Source organism: Sceloporus occidentalis, unplaced genomic scaffold, assembly GCF_023333645.1.
Source record: "Sceloporus occidentalis isolate IW3139 unplaced genomic scaffold, rSceOcc1.0.p SCAF_2, whole genome shotgun sequence".
NCBI classification, from domain to species: domain Eukaryota; kingdom Metazoa; phylum Chordata; class Lepidosauria; order Squamata; family Phrynosomatidae; genus Sceloporus; species Sceloporus occidentalis.
The window spans coordinates 257959258-257984317 of NW_028316982.1; the positions used below are offsets into that span (position 1 = coordinate 257959258).

Here is a 25060-nt window from a genome sequence, read left to right on the forward strand (position 1 = left end):
TGTGCCATTTTCACCTAACAATAAAAACCGCTAAAACTGTAAATATTTACATATGTACAAGGGAGGTGATGGGGGATGGCAGGGGGACAGCGGTGGCAGCGGCGACAGCTGTGGCTGTGCATTGCAGATTCAGCAGGAGCGCGGGGACCAAAGGAGAGGAGGCATCCATGATGCTGATGACACTGGCAAAGTGCAAGCGGACAAGGATGCCAACACCAGCTGATCACCAGCTGGCAGGAGACAACCATTGTTCTTGGGCAGAGCGGGGAAAAAAGTTTTAAAGGGGCTTGGGCACTTTAAATGTGCCCATAGGCTTTCTGCCGCCGCTGCTTAGCGCTGCAGCTGCGCAGCTGCGCATCCGCCAGCCGGCAAAGGAAAAAAAAAGCCCCGTTTTTGGCCGCCCGTGAGGAAGCTGCCTCTCTCTTTGCAGTGTCCTCCGAGGCGGCGGTTTGGAAACTGCGGGTCAGAAACGGCCCCAGGTGAGGCGTCTTCACTGCCCCCCGTGTGGAAGCCCCATCTCCTGAGCCATGTCCCCGGGGTGGGCGGTCTGGAGGCTCCGTATTCAGCAGAATACACCTCCAAGACGTCTTCCCCTGCCCGTTTGTATCCCGCCAATGTTTTTTAACTGGTGCAAAGCCAGGTACTTTCTCTTAGAACTCTTCTAAATAAATACCCTAGAAAGCAACAAGGAAAACACAGACATCTGTATCCATAGATTCTGCATTCATAGAATCAGCAATCAACAGCTTGAAAATATTTTAAAAAATAAATTCCATAAAGCAAAGCTTGATTTTGCCATTTTATATAAAGGATACCATTTTACTACCCCCACTGTATATAATGGGACTTGAGTATCCACAGATGTTGGTATCCATGGGAGGGTCCTGGAACCAATCCCCAGCAACTACAAAAGGCCCATTGTATACACATTCAAAATGGCACCATGTGCCTTTGATAACTGGGTTAGAGAAGATATCATCATAACACATTTTTGTATGTAAGGTGTTTGTATTCTTAAAAGAGAAAACATAAATGAACAGTGTATATACATTATATATACCCCCCCCCCCACCTCCATGCCACCATTCTCTGAAGATGGCAGCCACAGATGCAGGCGAAATATCAGAAATACATTCTTCCAGAGCATGGCCATGAGCCTGAAAACCCCACAAAAAACTATGGATGCCAGCTGTGAAAGCCTTTGACTTCACATAAACGAGCAATTGTCAGCACTAGATAATTTATACAAACATTGAAATACAAACCAATTCACTTTCACTCCCTGAGGTTGGTTTTCACTAAATGCAGAGAAGCTTGAATTTGTCTGGGGGGGAAAAGAAAAGAAAAGAAAGTAGCCTACAATTTACTTGAACCAGATGCATTAATTTATTTCCTGGAACAAAACAATATAATTACTGATCCAAGGTAGCAGCTACTGCTGTGTAACAATGGCATAAGAAGGCACTCTGGTATTATGTAAAGATCTTTTTATTCTCCTCCTTCCCTCCTTCTCCCTTTGTGTACCTCTGGTTCTTAAGGAATAATGGAAGCAGAAAATAGACATAGAGGTGAGCTGAGCATACACAAAATTGGCATGTCAGAGTAAATATAGAAATACATGGTGTTTCTAGTACTCATCTTCCTAAGAGTTAATGCATTGACAAGCTGATGCCTTGATAGTGGGAGAGACTTGGAAAGGTACAATTTACTGAGAAACTCCACTGGCATATTGTTTTCTGCATCTTCTTTACAATCATAAAGGCTGCCTCTTCCCTATAGCTGTGTTTTTTATATTGACTGAGCACACACTACCGCCAAGGATCTATTTTTGAGCCTGAAGAGTGAAGTGGGCTGAAGTCAACTCCCCAGTCAACCAGAAATGATTGTTTGTTCCATGTGGTTTTGCTTTCCTTACTTGGTTAATGCTGTTGCAAAATCGGAAAAGCTTCCACTCAACGGAAGCTTAGGAGCATCCTTCGAATTCTCCAATAACTCTACTTTCTTTTCTTGGACAAACTATACACTTGCAGATTGGATGAGTTTTCTGGATGAAAAAAGATATGGGATAGGCTCCCAAAACCGTATCGTAAAAACGCTTCTCATTGTGGCATACTCCTTCATCATAGTGTTCTCTCTTTTTGGCAATGTCTTGGTGTGCCATGTCATGATCAAAAACAAGCGGATGCAGTTTGCCACCAGCCTATTCATTCTGAATCTTGCTGTCGCAGACCTAATGATCACCTTCCTCAACACTCCCTTTACTCTGGTAAGAACTTTGGATGAATGCCCTTTTCTGAGATGAGCAAGTAAACAATACCTGTATGTAATTGGATCTATTATTTAGCTTCTTTTGGGCAGGGGGAATACGACTCTTTCAAGGTTGCCTGCTAAAATAGTTATTTTCATAAATATTGGTTCATTTTTCAATTTGTAAGAGAGCAAAGTAGCAGTTTTCAATTTTCATGTTATCAATAGGGATGGGCTACAGGCTCCATATTCATTTATTTTAGAGGCACTAGGAAGTTCTGGTATTTCCTGCTGTTTATGCTGTTGATAAACCTTTTATGGTGTCAAGAGCCGTCAGACGTTCTTGTCACCAGAGTACTGTGAACGTTTAGGTACAGTCTATCAGTAATGTCTTCCTTTTTCAACATGGCTGTGCAGAAGTGCCTAAGATAATATGTGCAAGGCACTTTCAGTCAATTCATCATGAGTACACAGTATTGTATTGGGATTCATTAGCAGATACGTAGTTCCCTAATTTGGAAGAAAACCATTTTAATAAATTGGAAGCTCCCACTCTTCATGAACAGCTTCTAATTGCTGAATTAGTTATCATGCACTTAATGCAGTTTCACATTGCTTGGTCAAGTTGCTTTTATTGGCAGGCTGTTTGTCATATCATAAGCTGCACTTCAGCGGCACTATTGCAAATTTCTGTCATACCAGGGAGTCAAATGGATTCATCTTGTTCAACTGGTGGCAGTATTGAAATAAAAGTTCAATTCAACTGGTGGCAGGGATGAAATAAAAATTCAGTTTGGTTTTGGGACACATTCAATTAAACTCTATCTGTTATGTTTGCAGCTAGAAAGTCAGATGAAAACCAAACCAAATAGAAATGTCTATCATAATTGCATGGAAGTCTTTATTCAATACAAATCAGTTCAGTTCCAACTCATCTTCTCACTCTTTTATTAATTGACTAATGATGATAATTAGTATTAGTACAATATATAGTACTTTATATATCTGTATATAGAGTGTTCCAAGTGCCTCGGATTTATTACTATAATTTCCCCAAATCTTGTAAAGTCAGTGAATATTATTATATCTTTTCTAAATGGAGGTCTGGCTGCTAGAGAATAGCTTGTTCTGCTGTTGCTAACACTGCAAAGAACAAGTAAAACAAAGTAAATTTTAATGAGTTTTATGGCAGATTGAAAAACAAAAATCTACTTGGATTGGCAGTAAAACTAACTCCTACCAAAGCCACCCCCTCCAATTTTTATTAAAACCAAAATTGCACACCTGTTGTGACTGAATCACTATGCAGAGAGGTCTTGTAGTACCTTTGAGACTAACTGAAAGAAACAAGTTGGCAGCATGAGCTTTCCTAGACTTCAGCCTACTTCCTCAGATGCATTTGGACATTCTTGTGACTGAAGAAAGTTAAATCTGTTCTGTTCTTAGGTTCGCTTTGTGAACAGCACGTGGGTATTTGGGAAAGCAATGTGCCACATCAGTAGGTTTGCACAGTACTGTTCTCTCCATGTCTCTGCCTTGACCCTGACAGTGATTGCTGTGGACAGACGCCAGGTGAGAACTTTCTTATATTGTGAATGGCAATGTTTGAATGTGAAAGGAGGACCGAGGCAAGCCTGGTTGGTAGCACCCAACACAGCTCAGAGAATGTCGTGGAAGACCTACAGGGGAGAAAGGATACAAAACTGAGGCTGTTCTTTGAGAGAAGTCCAGTGGCATCACAAGGGTTGGCATCACCCAGTGTGGTAACTCATGGTGCCACCCCTGCAGTGACCTTCTCTCATACCACACCATATAGGATCCTTAGTGAATTTTTTTTTTGGTACTAATGTTATTCATAAATTATAATTCCTGTTTATCACTGAATGAAATGGCAATAGTTGTGACATAAACAACTAGCAAAGTTAAAATTATACCTTTAAATTACAATAGCATACTCACAGCCTAAATGCATTTACAGGTACATAGTTTTGTGCGGTTAATGTCAAAATTTGGTAAGCTGTGATGTTTTTAAGAAAATGTAAAAAGAATTGAAAAAAATAAAATTTTGAAATTTAAAATTTCTTTTAAAATGCCACACAGACCATTTTTACCCAAAGGCAGTTGTTTGGAAAGCAGGGTATATGCATTTACATATACATAATTGCATGTGGTTAAAGGGAAAATTTGGTAAAATGTTATTTTTTTAAAAAAATTAGAAAATTAATTTTTTAAAATTAAATTTTGCAATTTTAATTTTTTTAAAAAAGAAACAAAAACCTAGGGCCTCTCCTCTCCATCTCAAAGGATGGCCTTTAAGGTCTCTTCCAGCTATTCTATGGTTCGGTATGCCTCTGAATACCAGTTGCGGAGGATCATGAGCAGGAGAGGGCTATTGGGCTCAGGCTCTGCTTATGAGCTTCCCATGAAGCATTTGGTTGCCCATTGGGAGGCACAAGAAATTGGATCAAAAGTATCTTTGCCAGACGTTCCCTTTTTAACCAAAAAATTCAGGATCCCCTAGAGCTAACCATGGTGCTCTGAGGGATATTAAAACTGCTTTTCAAAAAGAGAAACATTTCCAGATTCTAATCTTTGGGCGTAGCCATACTGAAGAATTAAAGAAGTTTGACACCACTGACTGCCTGGCTATATCCTGGCAAGGGATTTGTAGTTTGGTGAAGCAAACTGACAGACCAGGCTGAATGCTTCACTAAACTATAAAATCCAGGATTCTGTCATGGTCGGTAAAGTAATGTCAAACAACTCCTTAATTCTACAGTGTGGCTACACCCTTTGATGCTCTTATGATTTCTGTCAAATGGTTTGTGATGATTTTCTTTGTATGCTATATAAGAAGGAAACAGTTTAAAAAGCAGGATCGGTAAAAGCATGGTTGAAACACGGGGTATTGTTCAAGAGATGGTTCTCATCTTTCACATTTCTATGGACTATTCCATGTGAGTCAGAACTCCTGTACAGGAATTGTTTGCCGGCAGGGAGTCTTTATGAATGCCAGGTTTAGTTTGTACAGTCAGGCAGTTAGTGGTGTCAAATTGCCTGCAGGCAGGGAGTCTATATGAGTGCCATGTCTGGTTTGCATGTCTGGGATGGGTAGTCTGATCCTCCAGATGCTTTCACCAGCACTTCACATCAGCAGCATCCAACATGGATAACCTTAAAAGATTGTAAGGAGGACTGAAGTTCAAAACATCTGGGCCAAAGCTCTCCCAAACGTATCGCATGTGACTGATGCAGACAGTATTGTTTTCACTGTAAGTACAGGAAGCTGCCACCAATTATGGCTTCTTTCCACTTATGTGGTGTTCTTGACACATGCATGCAATGTATGGGACAATATACTGGTGGGACTCATACTGTTTCTGACATGGAAAGTTATCATCACAACTGATAGTCACAAGGTTACCCAATGGCTCTTTACTTCTCCTTCTCTTCCACTGATAAGGAACAGCAGGAGGAAGGACTAGAGCCATAGCGGGAGGTATGGAGCTATGCATCTTACAAAACCTCTTGCATGCAAACTTGTTGCGGTGTACCTTCCAGTCGTTTCCAACTTATGGCAACCCTAAGGCAAATCTATCATGTGGTTTTCTTGTCAAGCATTGTTCAGAGGAGGTTTGTCATTGCCTCCCCCTGAGGCTGAGAGAGTGTGACTTGCCCAAGGTCACCCTGTGGGTTTCATGGCCATGCTGGGACTTGAACCCTGGTCTCTAGAGTTGTATTCCAGCACTCAAACCACCATGCTGCACTGGCATCCTGCATGCAGACTACTTATCCCTATGTTGTAATCTTCAGATGTAGTGTAGTGTGCATCATATAGTTCATTTGAGCCAAATTCAGCCCTTTTGGGAGGACAGCCATTAAAAAAAATGAAAGTCCCATGATTTCACTAGGTCTAGTCCACGTTTTTCTGTTCCTCCTCCTTCCATATCCATTTTGTTATAAAATATTGTAGTGATTGTTCTCTGGTGCCTTAATGATTAAACAGATTAATATTTGGATTATGTATATTTATAGATATTAATATATAGATGAACTGATGTGAAGCTTATCCCCATTAAAACTATGCCACAAAAGGCTCACAGTTGTTTTTTAAAAAATAAAATAGTTTTACAGTACCTGTTTTGTTTTTGTATTACGTAATTGCATTGATGTGCTTGGTTGGCAAATAGGTCATTCTGCATCCTTTGAGGCCTCGGATTTCTGCCACAAAAGCTCTCGCTTGTATTTGCGTCATATGGTTATTGGCCGCTTGCTTCTCTCTTCCACATGCCATCTACCAGAAACTGTTCAGGTTTGAATATAGGTAAGACTGATTTCTTTATTTTTTAATAGAATATTTTTTGATATCCACGTCCTTATTAGTAATAGCATCAGTCGGACTCTATTGTGCAGTTCTGGCTCAGTGGGCAGTATATTGGACTTCAATTGGCAATGCCTGGTTTCAACTTCCACGCCACCTAAAGACTTAGACACTGCACAAGTTGTAAAAATGGTTTGTTTTTCTGTGTTATAATATTAGATGGGACGCTCATATGGTAAATGTAGAAAACCCTATGATAGGTTTCACCTTAGGGTTGCCATAAGTTGAAAACAACATGAAGGCATACAACAACAACAACAACAACAACAAATAGTAAATGTGTGCAGATTAAGTGACAGATACAAGAGGTATTTCCCATTGTGAATCCCATTGTGAGAGAAAGGCGGGATATAAATCCTTGACATAAATTTTAAAAAAACTGTAAGCAATATACGTGTAACTAAACTATGGAAGTTATTACTACAAGGTCTAGTGATGGCCACCAATTTGGACAGATTTATGTGGTTGTTTAGCATTTTGATTTATATCCTCCCCATCTCTCAAAACTGGGATTCAGCTTTGGTCATGATATACACTGGAAAGGTAAAGATAAAAACACAAAAAAATAAAATATTCAGTTATGACTAAATTACCAATAAGATGTCTACAAAACATGAATGGATTTCATGCTTAGACTTAGGTCTCTTTCCAAGACATTTTGTTATGTGTGTGTGTAAATATTCCAAAATCCATAAATAAATAAATATCCAAACTCCAAATACACTTGTGATCCCAAGCATTTTGGATTGGGAGACTCAACCTGTATACATTTAAATAAATTTGAATTTTAAAACATAAAATAAAAGCACATCAATAAAATATGGCTTTTAAAGATGTTTGGATGAATTCATAGAGAATGAGAATATCAACAGCTACTGGTCATAGTTATTTACTATTCCTAGGCTGCATCCATGCTGCAGCAATAATTCACTTTAACACCACTTTAACTGCCATGGCCCATTGCTATCGAATTCTGGGAATTGTAGTTTGTTGTGGCACCAGAGCTCTCTGGCAGAGAAGGCTAAATGTCTCACAAAACTACAAATCCCAAAAGTCCATAACATTGAGCCATGACAGTTAAAGCGGTGTCAAACTGGATTAATTCTGCAGTGCAGATGCAGCCTAAGTCTAAGAAGCAGTACAGCCTAAGTCTGCCTTATCTGAAATGCTTGGGACCAGAAGCTGCATTAAACAGCATTTTAAAAAGTCACTATTTCTTCTGGACTTTTCAAAAAAAGACACAAGAAAGGGAGAAGGATTTTTTCATATTTTAAGAAAGAGACGGGGTGCAACTTGTGAATAAGCAAGTGTAATCAAGACAAAAGGAACTGGAACCTCTCAAGACTTTCACAGACTCCCCCCCCCCCCCCCATCATCTGAAGATGTCCCTAGATATATAATTCTCTGAGAGCCTTACTGCATTGAAAACAAATGTGACAGGCAATGGAGAGGAGTACATTTGTCTATCTGTCTCCATGTGACATGGAAGCACTTTTGTTCTCTACCAGTTGCAAAAGCGTGGGAAAGGATAATAAAAGTGTCCCTTTTGCCAAGCTGGAAAAATCCATTTGGCACAAGGGACATTTTTACCAACCTCTCCCATGCTTTTATGTCTGGAAGAGAAAAAAATGCTTTGCTGTCACGTGGTGACAAACATATAAATATGCTTCTCTCTGTGAAGCTGAAGGCTTTCATGGTCAGCATCTGAAGATGCCAGCTACAGATGCTGGTGAAACGTCAGAAATAAACTTTTCTAGAACATGGCCACATAGCCTGAAAAACCCACAACAATTGATGCTTTTCTCTGTTTGTTGGTTGGGTTTGTTTTTAATGAAATAAGGTTCTGAATGTGGTAACTAAGTAATAATATTCTTCTCCTTGTTTTGGTCCTGCCTTTCACTTCCAGCAAAGAAATCACCCGATACTTGTGTCTTTCTGATTTTCCTGAGCCGGCCGATTTATTCTGGAAATACCTAGATTTGGCAACATTCATTCTCCTCTACATTCTGCCTCTTCTCATTACCTCTGTCACCTATCTGACCATTGCCAAGAAACTCTGGTTCTGCACTGCCATTGGGGTTGTGACAGCAGAGCAGTTCTGTGCCCTTCAGAGGAAGAAGAAGATGACTATTAAGATGCTACTCCTGGTGGTGGTGATCTTTGCCATCTGTTGGTTCCCTTTGAACTGCTACATCATCCTTCTCTCCAGCCAAGTCATCCACACCAACAATGGCCTCTATTTTGCTTTCCATTGGCTTGCCATGAGCAGCACCTGTTATAACCCATTTATTTATTGCTGGCTTAATGAGAATTTCAGGGCAGAATTGAAGGCCTTTCTCAATGTATGTCGAAAAACCACTGGCCCGAGAGAGCAAAGACTTCAGCCTTCTACAGTTCCATTCTGCAGAGAAGCCTGGCTACAGGATGATGACTTCAAAAGAGCACAGAATTCTCTTGGCCTTCCAATGGCCTCCGGTTTTCATTTCGGAAAAACTAATCTACTTTCCGTTGAGCCTACAGTTGCTGTGAGCTGAATGATGTGGCAAGGAGGTCAATTCTGCACATGCGGATCATCTTTCAGGTCCCAACGAATGAGTGATTGAGAATGAAATTTTGCTTCTTCATTTGTATGTGGCTTGGCTCACTAGACTGAGTCTTTTGAAGCAGCCCATGTGCTCCTCTGTTGTGTTTCTGTAGTATCAGTTGTGCAGACCCCCCAAAACAAGGCAATTTGTCTCTGTATCCGCTATGAATTATTGATCTGGCCCAGTTGAGGGAGGGTGGCAGCTAAGGAAGGTGTGCTTGCTGGTTGAGTTCAGAAAAAGAGGGAGAGATGGAGGTGGAGAGATGCTGTAATTGCCAGGGCTAAGAAGTAGGTCGTTTTTACCTTGAAGAAGGTAGTGGTATTTCAGTCCTGTATATAGGAGGGAACAGAACGATACATTCTTTGTAGTGTCATTTCTGTATTGCATATGCATCTATTTTGTATTTTTATTTAGGTCTTTAAAATTGCACCCAAAATGTTACAATACTACTGTGCAACACAGATGGAAGAGTCCTACACTGACACCTCATTGGATGCATGGAACTTTTGGGACAGTGCATATGTGTTAAATGGAATATACAATTGGTTGTCTTGTTCTTAAGTATATATATTGACATTCAAAGTGCAATTGTGTTTGCAATACTCAATTATTTTTGGCCCCATAGAACCTGAGGTTAGTTTGGTGACATCTTTGTGCTAGTTCCAAAGTGTTGTAATGGAGTCTTTTTTAAATTAAATTTTAAAATACCAACACAAACAGCTTGTGTACAGTATATACATTGTTATCTCAACCTATCTTTCTCCACCGCTATCCCTTCCATCCTATAAAAGTTCTTGTTGTGTTATACATGATTATTACAGACTTCTTTTTTCTTGTTGTCTTGATTTCCTTCTCTTATCTTTGTATCTTTTATATCACTTATATTATTTCAAAGAATGTGAACGTCATATTTTGAAGTTGTCACAAACTAATTCTTACCATATTAATCAATAAATTAAATAAAATATAGATATTCCCAAATTTGTTGAAGCTCGGTGTTGTTTTACCCGTTATCAACTTCCAGTTACAACCTTATAGATTATCCTCCTTCTCATTATTAACATATATTTTTATTACTACTCATCCATCACTGATTGCCGGAGCCTTTTATACTAATGGTTAATAAAACAAATTTTATGTTAGTGTTTTGTTTGTATTGATCATTTGAGATATAATTCTCCTTTTCTAAAAATGATTTATCTTGTATTAGAAATTCTTTAGCTTATAACTAAAACTTTAAAACCACTGGTAATCTTCCTTTTGCAAAGACAATTGATGTTTATATCTAGGCAAGTTTCCTCTTCTCTTGCTAATTTGCCAGCTCAAATTAGTGAGATGATTTGCCTTGCTTGCCACAGCAAGGATTGTTTGTTCATCCGGTCTTGTGGATCAGATGCATTTCCCTTTGTGTGCAACACTTGTGGCACTTTGTGTACTTATGTATGCAACAGAGTGCAAATATAGATGAATTGATGTTCTCTGTAATTTGGTGTGTAATTCTTGGAACCATTGATTTGTTCATAACTTTGTATTCTGCACAACTTTTAAAAATGGATCTTTCCCTTGCACACATCTCATTGCAATGAGGTGAAACAGACTTGCACAGTTAGGACGATGCACTCCCCCAACACCACTCCCAAGCTGGTGTCATGCCGCCCGGCTGCCCACCCGCCCACCCACCTGCCCAATGTTGCAGTGCTCCAGTGGCATGGTGTTTATAGCAGGAGCGCTAAAAGCTGTGGCCATGGTGGAAAAGCCGCTGCTTGCTTTTGCTCCAGAAAAAAGCCAGATTGGGGCCACGGCATGCAGTTGCCATGGCCCCGATCTGGCACTCAAAGGGGCAGCATCAAGCCACCCCTAGACGGCTATCTGTTTTGGCCCTATATTTCACATGACCAATGGAAAAAATACATATGTACATTGGAGGATGAGGATCAGAAGTGAAGTGTAAGAAGGAAAGAAGAGAAGAAAGAAGTGCAAAGGTACCTTTCAATCAGATTGGAAGTGATGTGTGAGTCCTGTCATTAAACTTCCTGAACGATGGAGAAAAATCCAGAGTGATAGAGTGCAAAGATCCAAAATTTAATCTCTGACATTTTAGGTAACAAGATTCCTAGTAACTGTTGATGGGAAAAGGCCTCTGCTTGAGATGGTTTTCAGATCCTTGGAACTATGAAGATTATCAGATGGGGGGGGGGGGAGCTGGGAGTAAAAGGCATAATCCCAGCAAAGTCACACAATCATGCTGAAGATTTTCAGACACATTGTGCTTATCCAGGACTTAAGCCATGAAGATCCAAGAATGCTCCAGCAACAAACCATTCACAGGGAAGTCCCAGGACAGAGAACTGTCAGGAAAAAAACAGTCTCTGAAAGGGGATTTTCAACTGCATGTAGGGTTGCCATAAGTCAGGACCTCCAAACTGGGACAAATGTAGGACAACATTTTCAAACGTAGGACACATTTTTTAAAAAATGGAGGACACGCGAAAAAATTTAAATTAAATTTAAATTAACATTGTTAATTAACAACAAAAAAAGAAAGGAAACTTGGATATTAATAATAATAAAAATAACAAAAAATAAAATAAAAAGAAAGGAAACTTGGATATTAATAAAAATTAAAATTAACAAAAATAATAAAAAAATAAATGCACACAAACCACTCCACCACACTGACTCTCTTAAACAGGCCTGCCCTGAAAAAATAAATAAAAAACAAGGGCGACCTGAAATGGCCACTCACCTCCTCTTACTCCTGCTCCTCTCCCTATTTGTATTTGGCACTGATTCCCCTCCCTCTGGCCCAGAGTCCTCCTCCGCTCCTCCGCCTCCTTAAGGGGACCATCTCCCTTTTTAGGCCAGTGCGCGCCTGGGCAGCTGCTTCCTGGGCTCGGCGCGGTCGTGGAGGAGGAGAAGGAGGCAGAGGAGGAGGAGGTGGGTGGCCAGCCGGCCCCAAGAGCGGCCGCACGCGGCCATAGAAAGGGAGGGTGCGGAGGAGGAGGAGGGCCTGCTGGCCCCATGCGGCCATGCGCGGCCATAGAAATGGAGCGCGCGAGGGCGGAGGAGGAGAAGGGTGGCCGCGGGTGGGGCAGTCCCGCTTTTGGCGGGAAACTGGACCGGGACCGGGCCAAGACCGCCAAAAGCGTGATTGTCCCGCCTGCAGGAGGGATATGGTATCCCTAACTGCATGCCATTTCTTCTCTCCTTTCCTCCCATTTAAAACAGAATTATACATTGTGCTAAAGAAGAGAAGAAAGAGCAAATACCAGGCAGCAGGAATTCTCATTCTTCCTCGTGTGTGTGTGTGTGTGTGTAAACATATTTTACGTATATCTACACACATCGATCTACTTGAAGCAAAATGCACCTGAGGAAGTAGACTTAAGTTTACGAAAGCTCATGCTGTCAATTTCTTTCTTTCAGTTAGTCTCAAGAGTGATAAAAGATCTCTTTACGTGCTGATTTTGCAGGCTAAAATGGCTATATCTTTGAGTTCTACTTGGAGTTCAACGTATATTAATCAATATTTCTTTACAATACCACACTACATTGTTATAGTGCTATCACTCCACTTTTATAGCTATAGCTGCTTCCCGTGGAATTCTGGGGTTTGTAGTTTAGTGAGGCCTAAGAGCTCTCTGGGTGATAATTCTAAGCCCCTTCCTAAACTGCAAATCCCAGGATTCCACAGGAGGCAGCCATAGCAGTTAAAATGGATAGTAGCACTATAACAGTTGTAGTTTACTATTTTCAACAAGAAAACTGCTTTGTTCTACACAGAAGAATAATGTACTATATTATTTGATTATTTAAATGGAAGAGTGAGTCCAGTGGGTTTTGTGTTCTTTGCTTGCATTTAGCATGCCATATATGACTCATGTTGGTATTATCATCACTTTTAATTTAATTCAAGTGCTGCTGAAATTGCGCAGATTGGGTTGCTGGTACCTTAGTCAAGAGGCTAAAGGGGAGCACTTCCATCTAGTCATCCTACTGAAGCTATTCATGCTTTGCGTAAAAGCTGGGCATATTTTCATTCTCCAGTCAAATGTTCACGCCTGCCTTTATGTCACTGAACATCTCAGATGGCTTTGTAAGATAACATAATGTATTCCACATGAAAGAATGGGTGGTTACATGGACCAATTCTGATTGTTCAAGTTCCCTACTTAATGGAAAGAGTGTAATTTTGAAAACTCATATATATATACAGTACCTTGTACAATACATGGCTCTTATATAAAGAGTGATGGAAAGTTCAAGGTTTTGTTGAAATCCAAAATATAAAATCCTATTTACTCGTCCACTCCATGTCTTTATTGTTCAGTCACAGCACGTGGGATGGTTCACAATTAATAGCAAATAGCAACGCAAGTACATTTCTATACCACCTACAGATGTACTAAGTGGTTTATAAAGTGTAAGTTAATTGCCCCAAGAAGCTGGGTATTCATTTTAGTGACCTATGGAAGGATGGCAGCCTGAGTCAACATGAAGCCCCTGGCTGGTATTGAACTCACAACCTTGTGGTTTGTGAGTGAGTGGCCACTGAGTTTCGGTGGAGAAATGACAGGGTGTGTATGTGTTGTTTGCACCTGTCTTCCGCTTTCTCACAGACATAATTTCTTCCAAGTGGTGGAAAGGTTAGTGACATTTCTCTATAGCTTTTTTTTCTTAAAGAGAGCAGCTATCATAAGAAATGACTTGCCAAAACCAGGCAACAACAAAGAGCAACAACATACATTTTTACCACTTGATGACAGCAACTTTTTGTTCCAATGTGTGCCAAAAAGAAAAAAAGGTTGCTGTCATCAGTGAGAGACAGCATGGTGTAGTGGGTTTGAGTGTTTTTGGAATAGAATTCTGTTGACCAGAGTCCAAATTCCCACTCAGCTCATAATGGAGGACATTTTGGAATCTCTCCTGGACAGAAGACTGGAATGTAGGACATGTTCTGGAAAAGGAGGGCGTCTGGTCACCCTGTGCTAGGATAGCTCCCCCTTTGCTTTCTTTCCATGGTTTATTCTGGAAACCATTTAGAACACAAAGTTTTGAAGGAAAGAACTTTAAGAGGGTGCAGTACTGTTTTCAATTGTTCAGTTTTGAGCTGTGTTTTAAAGCATTTTTAGTGTAAGATTTAAATCAGCTCTGGATAAAAGGAAAAACTCTATGCAAGTCTCTGGACAGGCAAGAGGCCTTCTAGCTGTCTGTGAAACTTTGCAAAGATTATTCGATTAAATCAGGTGTTGCAATTTGCAAAGCTGCTTTATTTCCAATCAGGAAAATATGGTCTGCCATGTGCGCATGTGTCTTTGACTGACAAGCTGTGATCAACTGTGATTTGTACTTAGTGTATGATGCTTAATGGTATTACCAGACACAAGGCTCTGCTCTTATGTCATTACCAGTGGCCGTCCTTGGTTGTACGTTTTGACCTGGAACTCTCAGGACTTGAAATCATCCAGACCTGGCAACACTATTCACACACACATACACATCTGTACATGCTATTTTTTGTTCTGCTTCAGCAAGTGAAATGTTTTGGATCAAGGCTGGTGCCCCTGTACTGAGAATGCAATGTTTTTCTAAAATTTGTTGGCACAGGACAGGAGGGGAGAAATCAGGACGTTTACTCTGTTTGCGGAGGAGCAAAGTTGCCCTTTCATTTTCATTATATGTGTATATGCACTCTGACTCTGGGTTACTGCTTTCACTTACCTACTTGAGGAGGAAGTCTGCAAGACACTGTGAATGCTAAAGTGTAAAATAATAAACTGGGCAGGCAGATCCTAGATATGTTTGCTCAAAACATAATGCTCCCATTATGCTTAATGTGGTTTACATTCCCTTTATAAAGTCTAGATCTCAACTAGCTAAAGTTTGAATTTTGTTTTAAGTCAAAAGCAAACCAGCCCAACCCAGCAACCCTGTTCTTAGCTATGAAACTTACCTTAGAAACTAGTTACATTTGGCGTGAAGTAGATCCCAAGGTCTGCATTCACAAGTGTTCTTCTGAGCTCGTTGGAGGGAGGGGTATTTATCTATTACATTATAATGAAAATGGCTTACTAATTTGCATGCATGTCTGAGTGAGTAGTGTTAGTCTAGGCAGGTTTTTCCATTGGAGAATGGCTCAGGCACAGATCCCATGAAAGCATATGGGAAATATTAGGTCAGAATTCAGATATACAAGTGGGAACTGCAACAAAATGTAATATGGAGTGATTCTATTCATTGTTTCAGACTGTTGACCATAAGCCTTCATCATGATGCTCGGTTCCATCCCCTCTCCTTCTCTGGATTTTACAACCCTTGCAACTGTCAGCCAATACATCACAACAATGAGCAGAATCTGATGGGTGAAGTGCTCAGTATGTTTTAGTAACTTCTGCAAAACACAGAGCCTCCTGATTCTTCAGTGTTCAGGAACAGTGTTGTTTTGGCTAGAGAAAAAACAGCATAATACACCCTAAGTGCCGGAAACAAAAGAAATGATGATTTCCCTGCGACCATAAAAAGTGACTCATGTTACTTCCCCCCCCCCCCATGAAACAGGCATGAGCCTCAAATCAATATGCATCAGGCTTTGAAAGATGAAACCCACGTTCCACAATAATGATCAATAAGAGAGAGCTGAAACAAACACAATGTCCACATTTCAATGTCTGTATAGAAATCAGGAGTGTATCTTTGTTTCTGTAATATTGTGCAACATTTCTTGATGCCCTTATTTAAAATAAAAATCTTTTAGGGTGCATGGGGATGCTGTAAGCCAGGGGTTCCCAACATTTTTGACTTGCAGAGCCCTTTTTAAAACCAATTTCTATGACGGAGCCTCTAAGAGGCCTACTCTATGTCTTACAAGTTTCTAATTTTCTTATTTTGATTCTACTTTTTGTTTCTTATTCTTTAATTTCATTTTTATTTCTTTCGTTTTTTTTGGAGTGGCTGCGGAGCACCTGGGGAACGCTAAGGGCTCCATGGAGCACAGGTTGGGAACCGCTGCTGTAAGTTATCTGATCTTTCTTGGCCTATAACTCCCATCAGCTATAACAGGCAGAAACAAAGGAGAGGGATCATGGGACCTGCAGTCCTAAAACATCTACAGGGATACATCCCCCGTGCTTTAATGCTAGATCAGGGATGGAAAAAGCAAAAGCAAACACCAGAAGGCTTTGTCATTTTTTACAAGGAAAGTCAAAAGCATTGAGGGCCCTTTAGTGTCTAACGAATATACACTTTTCTATACTATATAATGGTGTGTGTGTATATATAAATAAATGTTATGCAGAGTCATTATTGCTCAATGCAAGGATGTTAGAATCTAACTTAGGGGCAGGTAAAATACAGCCTGTGGGCTGTATAGTGTCTGGTTAACCTATGGAAATATTCTAAGAATGGACTTAAAAGAAGGTTTCAAATTGAAAACAGTAAAAGAACTAGCTGACCCTAAAATTCATTGGCTCACAAGACCCGAGAAAGCTGTTTAAAAATGGCACAGATGTAGTATCTGACACCACAAAGTATTACCAGTTTCAGTAAATCTAAACAGAATAATTGTTGGAAATGCAGCAAGGCCAAAGGAACCTGATTTCATGCGTGGTGGAATTGTCCCAAGATTAAAGAAATATTGGGGGGAAATCCACAATCCTATATGTAAAATGTTAAATATTAACTATTAAATGAAACTAGAGATTTACTTACTAAATACGACAACTAAGATTTCAAAAAACAATGAACGTAAATATCAGAAACTGCTTTTATACATGATCACAGCTGCTAGAATTCTGCTGGCCCAAAAATGGAAAACACCAGCTACCAACTATTGAAGAATGGTGTTTAAAGTTAGTAGAAATGTTTGAATTTGGTAAGTTAATTGCATATGTAAACCATAAATCAATGGAAAGTATTGAGAAGAATTGGGCTTTGGTGTTAGGATACTGTGATAAAGTTTTGAAGACTTAATGGTTTAGAAAACAAAAATTATATTGCTCTTTTCGAAGCATTGCTGGTAATAGGTATTATACTGTAATGACATGATGGAATCTATGCTTATCCAGAAACTGATGAAACAGGAATATGCACCCACTGTTCACATTTAATAAATTAAAATCTAGCAGTCTTCAGAATAGCAGCTATGAGGGATTGAATCTCCCCTTTCCAGAATTCTGAAATCTGAAATACTCCAAAATCCAAAATTGTCCATTTGAGTGGCTGAGATAGTGACACCTTTGCTTTCTGATGGTTAATGTACACAAAATTTTTCTCACCCACAAAATTATTAAAAATATTGTGTATAAAATTACCTTCAGGTAATTTCCAAGATATTTCATTCTGTATATGCAAATATTCCAAAATCTGAAAAAATCCAAAATCCAAAACAGTTTTGGTCCCAATCATTTCGAATGAGGGAGCCTCAACTTATATTGCTGATAGATTTTCCTCTGTTAATTGTTTCCTACTCAGCCACCAGGGACGTAGCCAAGGGGGGGGGATCTTGGGGTCCGGACCCCCCCCTTCCATTAGAAAAATGAATGGTATGTGCTGCTGCGTCGCTGCACCCAAGCCCCATTATAATGGTGGCACTTAGTCTGGACCCCCCCCCCCCCCCTTCCTAAAATCCTGGCTATGTCCCTGCAGCCACAGATTCATAATTGTTGCAGATACTTTCATCACAAAGAAGCAAACTTTATTCATACAAATGTTAGATACTGGCTGTCACATCAGTTCAACAAATAAAACATGTAATAAATTAGTAACAGTTCAGGTGTTGTTGTTTTTTTTTTTTTAGTGCTAGCGTCCTCTGAAATCAAGAGCTTAACACAAAATATGGGGAACTTGCATTCTTTTCCAGCCTGGTGCCCTCCAGATGCTGTAGACTACAATTTCCAAAAGCCCTGTCTAGTGTTGCCAGGCTTTTAGTATAGCAACAAGAGACTGTTGAAATTCTTAACTGAAAACTACAGACAAAAAATGGGCAGGTCTGAAAGTAATGAATTACATTTCATATAACACAGTTTCACTTAGAATGAAGAATTAATACCATAACACATTCACATGCCAATGCCTACTATTGTCACGTTGCACTGTTAGACATTTTATTAAAACATAACCACAATAATACTCTGAATTATCAGCATCTCCCAATATCCTCCTGCAATGATTCCACACATTTCTAATATACTAAATAAATACATCCCTGTTATATAGGAGTGTACAAAACTAACTTACTCATAGACAAGAGCTTGGATAAACTCAAAATTTCCAAGCATTGAGTGAGAGCACTGGTTCTTCTCATTCAGACTTGCCTACTTGGATTGGCAGTACTGCTTTTCCATCTCAAGCAAGGGTTATTTCCCAGTAACTACTGAGATATTTTACTGGCGGTATGGCAAGCTGGGGCCTAGTACCTATATAGGTGCTCTACTGTTCTCTTTCTGAGGAGGAAATATGCAAGGATTTAAAAAAAAATCTTTTTCACCAATAAATTACTTATTGGTTGTTAACTTAAAATGACCATCATCACAGAATGTTGAAGGCAGGATAGAGTTAAGGCAGATTTTAATCTTATAGCTGTCAACCAAATCCTCAAAGCTCATTGAATCACACAACTGGAAGAGACCTCAAATGTTCTTTCCACCCCAAGAACCTTGCAGGCATCTTACAGATAAGAGTCACTAGAAGCTGTGAGAAACATATCCAGACATTTTGCAATCCACAGCAAGAACAAGTGAGATCACTGCAGCAGCGCAGTGATCTCTTTGTATTCAGACAATCTGCTGGTCTGTGGAGGAAAGTGTGTGATCTCCCCACGGCTCTGTAGGCTGCAACAGCAACAGCCAAGAGATTGCGCACCCTTGATTTAGCTGAACCTCCAATTGTTGTAGGTAAAGTGCTACTGTTCTGCCACTATATTACAATATTCAGCATATTTTGAAAAAGCTCTGATGGAGGTCCAATGCAGATGTAGAAATTATGTGGGCTCCCAATGTGTTGCTGAATCAAAACTCCCAGCAACCTGAGTCATCACCACCTACTGTGAAAGATGTTGGTAGGTGCAGTTCTAGCATCTGGAAGGCCAAACGGTTCCCATCTTGCTCTAATGAAAACAAACCCATCATGTACTGAGGAATTCTATTCCACCGTCAAACAGTTGGTACTACCAGAAAGTTCTTCCTAAAGTTTAATCAAAATACTTCCTTCTGGTTTGAACCCACTGGTTTATCCTTTCTTCTGGTCTGAACACACTGGTTCAAATATTACTGTATGGAGCTACTGGGAATAAACATGCTCCATCATAAATGTGTGAGTCGTTTTATCTGTTTGAACATGGCTACCACATCATTTTAATCTCCAAGTTAAACGCACCCAGTATCTTTGACCTTTTCATGTTAGGACTTGATCTCCAGGTCTCTCGCCATCTTTGCCACTTTGTTCTTAACATGACTATCAACAATACTGCCAAAGTTTTAAAATATCTAAAATGTAACCAGATAGCTATGCACTCATGTTTTACTGAGCTTCTCCCCTGTATCTGAAACCGGTCATCTGTTTCTGATGTAAAGTAAGATTGATTGGAAGTTTAGTTTTCCACCTCCTTTCTTCAAACCAGGTGCTCCTAAAAGCAGCTATTTTGTTGGTGGCACATTCACTGATAGTTAACACTGTAATCTTTTTTTTAAAAAAATGGCTCTGTAAATGATGGATATGTCATCTACAGAATGTACCTTGGCTCCTGAATCTTGATTCGAACAAGCAGTCCATAAACTCAGATATATTACAGGGCACGTATCACATAAAAATATATATATATTTTCTTGTTTGAAAACATATTGCAAGTTTACCTGTTGAGAAACTTTTCACAGAGATTACACAAAAATCCTATAACATTTATATTGCATGTACTGAAACACTGACCATATAACTAGAAACAAAATAAGGTAGACTGCAGGTGTAATTCAAGGACAGTGAACTGTGTAAACTGAATAACTGCACCCGTCCTGTTTACAGCAACCCAATGGTAGTGCTCTAAGGTAGTAAGGATGTTCTAGAAAGTGTAACAGGTATATATTTATCAGGTGCACCTATTTATTTCAGTAAACAATTGAAAACATGCTCTCAGGTTGGTTTTGCAATGCTCATGCAATATAATAGAATAACTGCACAACAGTTTAACAAGTGCACATTCAACTCCATCTACAGTCAGATCTAAGATTTTATTCTGCATGCACTGATCTGAGCCAATGAATTATTATAATTTCAGAGGACAAAGGCACTGTGAATGTGCGTGTGGGTGGATGCGGTCACCCACCACCCCCAACTGTATAGACCGCTTTAACATCTTTTTCTGCATGCACTGATCTGAGCCATTGAAAATGTTATAATTTCAGCTGACAAAGACACTGTGATGGCAGGAGGAAGCAGGCTGCAGGTGCACTAATAACAAAGAAGAGAGGCTTGATGTCGGAGGCTTTCATGGCTGGCATCCATAGTTTTTTGTGAGTTTTTCGGGCTATGTGGCCATGTTCTAGTAGAGAGGCATTGGAGAAACACACAATTTTTTTCTGCCTTTCCTTGCTAATGTAATTAAGTGTAATTGTAATTATTTCACCCCACAACTGTATTTTGTATAGGGCCAGCCAGCCAGTGCTGGACTATGGGTACTTAGCAGAGACATATGATGAGAAGATGTGACTCATCAGAAAAGAGAAAAATACTTGGTAAGGCAGAAGACAGTAGGAAAAGAGGAAGGCTACATTACAGGTGGATGGACTCAATCAAGGAAGTCACAGCTGTCTTGAGGTTTTAAGATCTAAGCAGTGCTGCTATTAACAGGGTGACTTACAGGCCCCCATTCATAGGGTCACCATAAGTCAAAGTCAGTTTTATGGCAATTAACAACCACAAACTTTAGCTTTCTCTCTAATAAATCACATTCTTACTATTATGCCTTTAAACCAGAGACGGGGAAAGTGACACCCACAAGCCTCGTAGAGCCTGCAAGGCCATTTATGAGGCTCTTAATTGCCCCTCACACCCAAAATGTACCTTGTACCTCTAGTGGGCATGGAGGCAATTCTGTCATAGTGCACACATACCACTGCCTCATTCTTAGAAACCCAAAAGAAGCCTTCTTAAAACCAGAGAATATACCAGTGTGGTGCAGTGGTTTGAACTTTGGACTAGGACTCTGGAGACCAGGGTTTAAATCCCTGCTCAGCCATGGAAGCCCACTGGGTGACCTGGAACCAGTCACATTCTTGCAGCATCAGAGGAAGACAAAGTCTAATCCTCTCTGAACAAATCTTGCCAAGAAAACCATGATAGATTTGCCTTAAGAGTAGCCATAAGTTGGAAACAACCTGAAGGCACACAATACAAACCAGGGTGTAAAACAGTGTAGGATGTCAAAATTACTGCCATGCCCCCTAGAGATGTCAAGGCGATATTCTGTGGTTTTTTGGTGATTTTTTTAAATGGAAAGAAAAAATAAATCAGTAGGCGGTTATGTGTAGTGGTGTAGTCCTCTGAGGTCTTTTTGATCCCCCGATCTTGGATACTTATTTATCATCGCTTTGATGATAGGAGGCTAGATAGGTATGTAAACACAGCCCTATAAAAAGTTTGTAAACAATTATTTACCCACAGGTCCCAGTTTTTGTTCATTCAACAAGGAAGCAATCAAGTGCTCAATACAGCTTGTAGTAGAGTATGAGAGAAGAACAGTCATAATCAACAAAACTCTAATGGAGCCCTTCAGCAAGAAGAATCCAGAAGCCTCTGACGAAGCTTGCCATCTTCTTTACTTGTTTTTACTCCATCTGCTGGTGTTATCGTTCCAGTCAAATCTGAAAATTGAGACACAATGGTGAAAGGGAATATCCCGTTATTCATTTTCATATATTAATGAATATCCTTATTGCTATTAAACATGGGGCATCCATTGGGTCTGAGCAATACGTCTCTGAACTCACTGCTTCAGGGAGAACAGTTCTCCACTGCTTTTCATTTTTTTGGAGTGATCTTTCCAGTCCTCTAAACTAAAACCACAAGAACATACCAATGAGAATCCAGAGCCAATGGGGTATAACAACAGTATTGGAGGAAATGTGAAAAAATAGAAAAAACAGACACATTTGAATGGGGCCAATATGGTACTCCACCATGTTCAACTCCAGAATTAATATTTAAAATTAAAAGATGCTGGGCTGGATCTAGCTTTAATCATACAATGGGCCCTTGGTATCTGATGAGGTTGGTTCCAGGGCCCCTTGTGGGTACCAAAATCTGTGGATGATCAAGTCCCATTAAATACAGTAGTGTAGTAAATTGGTGTCCCTTATATCAAATGGCAAAATCAAGGTTTGTTTTTTGGAATTTTGCTTTGAATATTTTCATGTTGTGGATGGTTGAATCCATGGGTGCAGAATCTGTGGATATAGAGAATCCTCTGTACTTTGGAAGACTCATTAAACTTAATGGTATTTAATTCACTCATGAGCAAATTTAAGCCCACTGAGTTCAGTGACTCCATCCTAAGCATGACATGGGCCTGAATCCTTTTATTAGTCTGAACTAGAGTTAACTCACTAAATTCACACAATTCAACAACTGATTTAATAGGTCTACTCCAGTTTGGATTAACGGAGAGGATTCAGGCCCAAGCTTGAAACCAGCCCTTCAAAGTTGTAATCCTTTGCACTTTTTCTTGGGAGTAGGTTGACTAAACTCAGTGAACCTACTTCTAAATGTTTTTACGGGATTATACTGCTGATGCTTGCACAGGCTCATGTAGGCTATCAAGAAAATTTGGTTCACATGCAAGTCTGATCCAGGACTTCAACATCTAACACAATATTTAGGGGAAATTTTACTTAGACGCTGAGCATTGCTGTTGTGGTATTGTGTTGCTTTTTTTAATTTTACAGTCAAACCTCCTTATCTATAGATTCTTTATCAATGGATTTAACCATCCATGGGTTTTAAATATTAAAAAAAATATAAATTTAAAAAAATCCTTGATTTTGCCATTTAATATAATGGGTGCCATTTTGCTATGCACTGTATTTAATGTGACTTGTGCATCCACAGATTTTGGTATCCACAGGAACCAACCCCAGTGGATACCAAGGGCCCACTGTACTGTAATAAGTATGGTATTTTAAATCTTTGTAAACTTCTGTCAGATGTTGTATCAATAACAGTATATAAATAATTGAAAAATTAAGTAAAGTAAAGCAGAAGTAGCCTTACCCTGTAATTCCTCTGCATTCTTTGCTGTATCTGCTTCAGTTTTCTTTCCTCCATCTCCTTTGGCAGTGGCTGACTTGCCATCTGCAGTGTCTTTAATTGAGCCAAGGTTCATCAGGAGTTGCATGGCGTCAAACCTTTCTCCACTGCCTTTCAGGTTCTCCAAAACTTTGAGGCACTTGTAAGATTTCAACTCACTGACATTCTCCTCCAGGAAGAGGAGGTAGAGGCTTAAGTCGTTGTAGCTCTTTGTTTTGATTTTGAGAACATCAAATGTTGGCAGAAGCTCATATACTTGGAGGATGTCTGTGCTCTGCCTCAATGGCACCAACAATGCATAGATTACAAGAGGCAAGAGGAGGATGTAGACAAGGAAGTTGATATAGCTGAGAAGCTGGAAGACACCAACGGCAACTAGTTTGCACTGAAACCGTTCTGGAACAGTCGAATCATTCTTTAAGATCCCCGTTTTTATGTTGCAGATAAACTCATCAGTCAGGGAGGAAAGACTGATATAGTAGCCCAGGTAGAGACAAGCCAGGAGAATAATTGTCAGTGTCAGCAAACGGCAAAATATGTACTTGATGATTAAGGTCTTGGAGCCTCTCTTTGTCTTCAGGTATTGTTCCACAATGGGGTATTTAAAGCAGCTGTCAGATATTTCCCAGAAGCTGGATTTGGAAAAAGCCAACACCCTAAGTTATTATATGGGGATTTCATTTCTCTAAGAAACTATAAAAAACACACCCAGGTAACAGGCCTGATTGAAATTTCCTAAGTAATAATGTCATATGTTTAAGATAAGTTCTGAAAGAGCTGGTCTCTAACAAAGACTAAGCTCCTGCATGGAGGAAGTAGGCAGACCTCTACTTCATTTTCCATACTGCAAGAATCACTCCTTCCTCCTATGTCTCCCCAACATGGGCATATAGTCATCCTCTGGGACCTCTGGAGGACATCAAGCAGATCCCAGAGAATGTCTTCTTCATAATGCATCCTGCTATAGAGACACAATTGGACACTTCTTAGTCACTCCCTGGCTTCCCCACTGGCTAAATGACTGTATCTCAGGGTGGGTGTGCAGGAGGAAGGTGAGTCCCTAGGTGGTAGGGGAGATTACACAAGGGCAGTAGTGAATTCCTCTCTCTACAACGAACACAAAAAGATGTACAGTGGGCCCTTGGTATCTGCTGGGGTTTAATTCCAGGACCCCCATGCATACCAAAAACCTATGGATGCTTGTTCTATTACATACATACACTGGCGTGATGTTCCTTATATCAAATGATGATGATAATATAACAATCACATCTGTCTTGCCTCACTCCACCCTCTAATAATCAGATATCTAGTGGCAATGCAGGTGTCAGATTTTAGCTCTTTTCCTCAAAGCCTGGAATTTTTGTACTAGAACTTGCCATATCCCCCAGAACAGTAATCCAAGAAAACACCAAAACCACCACCACCACCAAAAAAACCCTATTCCAAGTTCTGCTATTCCCCATATTATGTTTGCATGTTGAACATTCTATGTTAAACACTGACAAAAAAAGAAGATAAAAAAGTTTGTGTTTCTTGCTATCTTGCCATGACT

At 39.9% G+C, this 25060-nt stretch overlaps 2 protein-coding genes across 2 annotated transcripts in view; one reads left to right on the forward strand and one right to left on the reverse strand.

The window, feature by feature from the left end:
- Positions 1-1879: 1879 nt before the first annotated feature.
- GPR83 (G protein-coupled receptor 83) lies at positions 1880-10086 on the forward strand. The gene is made up of 4 exons (XM_089508479.1): positions 1880-2266; positions 3694-3819; positions 6438-6571; positions 8535-10086. Exons 1-4 carry the CDS (start codon positions 1880-1882, stop codon positions 9160-9162), a joined length of 1275 nt encoding a protein of 424 aa, XP_089364605.1. The 3' UTR covers positions 9163-10086.
- Positions 10087-19900: 9814 nt separating this feature from the next.
- The window catches only part of PANX1 (pannexin 1), a 29099-nt gene continuing 23939 nt past the window's right edge, over positions 19901-25060 (reverse strand). The window contains exons 4-5 of the mRNA XM_089512832.1: positions 23470-24137; positions 19901-22064 (exon numbers count right to left, since the gene is read on the reverse strand). Coding sequence (XP_089368958.1) covers positions 21973-22064; positions 23470-24137 — 760 coding nt within the window. The 3' untranslated portion in view covers positions 19901-21972. The remainder of the gene's footprint in view (positions 22065-23469; positions 24138-25060) is intronic.